The 4,382-nt window shown below is 36.9% G+C and overlaps 1 protein-coding gene across 1 annotated transcript; it reads right to left on the bottom strand.

The window, feature by feature from the left end:
• Positions 1 to 1,163: 1,163 nt before the first annotated feature.
• On the bottom strand, positions 1,164 to 2,875 carry LOC103443599 (galactolipase DONGLE, chloroplastic). The gene has a single exon (XM_008382474.4). It carries the CDS (start codon positions 2,786 to 2,788, stop codon positions 1,376 to 1,378), a length of 1,413 nt encoding a protein of 470 aa, XP_008380696.1. The 5' UTR covers positions 2,789 to 2,875; the 3' UTR covers positions 1,164 to 1,375.
• Positions 2,876 to 4,382: the final 1,507 nt, after the last annotated feature.

Below are 4,382 nucleotides of genomic sequence, written 5' to 3'. Positions count from 1 at the left end.
CAAATGCACTTATTAGGTTTACATAATCTAATTTTTCAACCAATTCAAACCGAAAGAGAAGTCCCTACCCGGTACGCCAAATTCCAATCATTTTTCTATTGTTACAACATTACTTATTACATTCAATAAATGAATGAATGGTTGAATTACAGAGACAACATCTTACAGCTAGGGAAAATACTATAGTGAAGATGATAGTAATTTTCATATACGCGCCTAGGCGGACGAGGTGGATTTGAATAATTTATTATATATTATATAAACTAATTAATTTGAACATTAAATAATGTCATTTTTCAAAAAGGTGAGTTTTAGCCTTTTAGGTACATAATAAAGATATATATGGTGTGATATTAAAATAGCGTAATAAAATCCCATACAAATAAACATAAATGTGATATTTAAGAGAGAAGCAAAAAAGTAAAAATAAGATGGTGGGGACTATTTAAAAGGGACAAGACGTGCATCTATAAAAAAAGATAGTGGGATCATCGTAAGTAAAATCGTGCAATTAAAATGATGTTGGGAATATGGTTGTCTTCTTTCTCGCGCGAGGCCAACCCTGCAACAAAAGATTTCCAGATTCCAGCGTTTACATATAAGCCTACATAGCTCCCGCCCATCCCCGTCTAAACCTACCTAGCTCCGCCTAAAAATTGGGGGCCCTAGGCGGACGCCTACTCCAGCTACCCTCAGGGCCGACCTGGGATTACTGAACCTTATTCTAGGGAGTACCCCGAACAATAGAACCTTTTCAACCATTCTTCCAAAAAGTTCTTCTTAAGAAGGGATCATATATAACGCATTTTGACATCAGTTTTTGTCGGCCAATTTCATAATGTTTTTAATGATCCAATGGGTTAACTTTTATGTTTTATTTCAAAGACCATGTCTAAAAAAAATCACCCAAATCCAAAACCATATGATTGTTGGATTAATTTAGTTTTTCTTTGTAAAACTATATTCGTCCATTTTCTTCACTTCAAATGAATGTCTTAATGGTTTTGGATTTGTCTAATTTTTTTGCAAGGATGTTCTAAGAATAATGCACTATAATATATATAGTTCAAATCGTTGAAATACATTTTGAAGTGGATTCTACAAAATAAGTGTCAAAAAGCGTATGTTCATGGATGCTAACCCTATATATATTCATATAGTAGTTTCATTTGATAAATCATATAGTAGTTTCATTTGATAGCAAAACTTTTAACCTCTTGATCGATTTCTTTCCAGAGGTTATCAACTATTTCCTAATGTACAAGCTTATGCATTAGATCATGACTATTCTAATCACAAACCCCTTCCTAAACAAAAATTACAAGGGTGGGGATGAAGTTGGTATACATATAAATACCCTAAACTTTATGAACAATTATGTTCTTTGCGATTGAACCTGAAGGTTCACCATGTTGCTGGTGGGACTGCTACCAGAAGCACTTCTCCATGGGATCGGCAGCTGCATGTTGAGATTTCGAGCACTCATATCCATTTTCAAGAGCAGTTCTCTAGCTCTGTTCATCAAATCCGCTCCCTCCTTTTGAATCTGGACTCTCTTTGGACATTTGAGCAAGCTAATATAAGTCCCCAAGTCATGAACACATGAAGGGTTTTGCATGTTGAAGAAATCAAGTACTAGTTCAACTCCCACATGTGCATAACACGAGCAACTCCATGGGAACTCAAATGACCCCTCACCTGCCAAAACCCTAAAATTTTCATGATTGAAAACAACCCCAGGCATCTTGGTAATGGGGTCATTCACATTAACTATTCTCAACACCTTCACACCCAATTCCTCACACCTTTGCTTGAACCCCGAGTTTCCAACCCTTGGGCCTCCGAACGAGAACACTGTAATCGGTGTTTTCGTTCCGGAATTATCTCGGTTTAACCCGAGCTCTGCGATGTCATAACCAAGAAGAAGAGCCAATGAACTCCCCATACTATGTCCTGCCATAGTTATGCTTAACTTCTCACCTTTGTACTTGTTTAGCAACCTCGACACCTCAGAAAGAAGCTGTTCCCGGCAACTTCCTAGTCCAAACTTGCTTTGGCTTTCATCTGACGTGTACAAGCTCAAAAACCCAGATTCCACTTTTACATCATTTCTTGGATTATGAGGATCGAGCCTTGCGGGAGTGAGTGAGCTCATTAGGTTTGCAACCCACTCAGGGTTTGTAACAGTGCCTCTGAAGGTAACAATAATATCTCTTCTTCCAAGCCTCTTAACCGCAGCATCTGATGAGACGGCGACATATCCAATCCAACGGCCGCACGACTCTCCATTTTGGATTGGGATGTTGATGTCTGGAGTGGCGTAGATGTACTTGGTGACTTCATAACCGCAATTTTCCATTCCAACCTCTCTGAACATGTTTTTCTTTCCGTATTTGCAATTGAGGTAGCGTTTGGAGTTGGGGTCGAGATCAAAGCCCTTGTAACACGCTGTGACAAAGTCTCCGTATCTAATGATCTCTTGCCGGAGAAGTGGGTGCAATGGTTCCACCAGGTTTTCCCAGTTGTTTGATCCTTGTATTTCTCTCCATTGATCAGCCAAACTAGTGCTAGAGCTGGTATTGTTAATATTGGCTCCAGTAGTATTTCTTGTTACCACTTCAGCGACTGCTGCTGCGGACATAGAAACTGCGTGTCTCGTGGCAGCTGCCACTTCAGTTTTTTTTGCCAGACAAATTTGCCCAAAAGTAACCGAGCGTATCCCAATGTTTTTGGGAAACGTCACATGTTGGTTCATGTTTGTGGTAGGCATTTGAATCATGGAAGCCATTTCTATAGCTCTACTTCAAAGAATTAGAGAGCTATAGAGAGAGAGAGAGAGAGAGAGAGAGAGAGAGGAAGAGAGAGTGGCTGGCTGAATTATGTTGTGAGATGAGAGGCAGAGGTATATATACAAATGGAGAGAGAGAGAGAGAGAGAGAGAGGTTATGGAGGAGGAGCTGAGAGGGGATGTGTGATAAACTTGTGTCATGTGGGTCATAAGAAAATAATAGTGAAAGAAAAGTAAAAGCATGTTTGGCGAGTATTTGACTGGGAACATCAAAATTCCCAAGGGCTTAATTTAAGTGGTCGGTTGGCTTTTAAGGCCACGTACACTCTGTTTCTCTGTTGCGGCTATGTTAGAAAAAGAGCCCCTTCTTTTATTTTTAGCTGGTTCCCTTGATGTTGACTTCAAAGTTTCAAATATATGGAGTTTTTCTTTTTCTTTTTCTCTTCATTTTTTGGCCGGAAAAAGCAATGTACATATAAATTGACACTAAGGTCAAATCGTGTCATATCATGTTTAGGTTATGTCTCTCTATTCTAAGCCAATTAAAAATTAAATTTCGACAGTTATAATTAATTAAGTTACTATATCGAGAATATAATCTCGTGTTTATAATGTCACTTTAATTTGAAGATAAGATCGTTAATATTCATATTTTTAAATTGTCAACGTTCACTCTGAGACACAACCAATAGTTTAAAATGAGAAGTTGACAATTGTCTTGTGGAACTAGAGATTACATGGATATAAATGGCTAACTTAATCCATTTATTAATTATTTCCTAGTAATTATGGACGTCGTTTGAAGGAATGATATTTTCATTGCATAATGGATGTATGGATTATCAAGGAACATGCATGCTCTTGAAGGGAAAAAGGAGCAAAATTAAAAGGTTTTCAATGTAATACACTCGGTAGACTACGGACTTGGTGAACCAACTTATATCAAATTTAGCTATCAAGTTAGCATTAACATATAAAGTTTTGTCTTTTTAGCTAAAACTCTCTCTAAAATTGATATAGCTCCTTAATTGGTTCTTGAAATTTAAAATCAATATAACTAGTCCCTGACTTTTATTCTGTGAAAATTTTTCGTTGAATAAAGATAAATGACAAAAATTGTTTAGCCCATTGTTTATTAAATTGAGGGTATTTTGTTATTTTGGTCTTTATTTAACAAAGATTTTTCACAGAATGACCAAAATGATCAACGGTGGGCAAACTGAGAAATCACTTCTATCGATTTCAAATCTCAGGCACCAAAATGAATGTCAACCTCAGAGCAATTTTGGCCAAAAATGTTCGGCTTCGATATGTTTGGTTACAAGTATTCATTAAGAACATACAATAATTGAGCTATTAATGTTAGAATCAAAAGGGGACGAATGGTTAGATACTCTTAGATACTACTGAATTAATGATCGATGGTACATATATAGGTGACAATAAAAGGACTAGTTGATTGGTATGTATGAATGCAGAGAGTTCACATGTGTACAGATTAATTAAGCAAACGAGTGAGCAGTTGCTATCTTATGATATGAAGCAAATTTGTATTCAACCACAAAAGAAGAGGCTATAAAACAATCAAAACATA

This window comes from Malus domestica, chromosome 04, assembly GCF_042453785.1.
Source record: "Malus domestica chromosome 04, GDT2T_hap1".
In the NCBI taxonomy this organism is placed as follows: Eukaryota; Viridiplantae; Streptophyta; class Magnoliopsida; order Rosales; family Rosaceae; genus Malus; species Malus domestica.
Note: the sequence above shows the minus strand (reverse complement) of the source record. Positions and strands in the feature narration are given on the sequence as shown.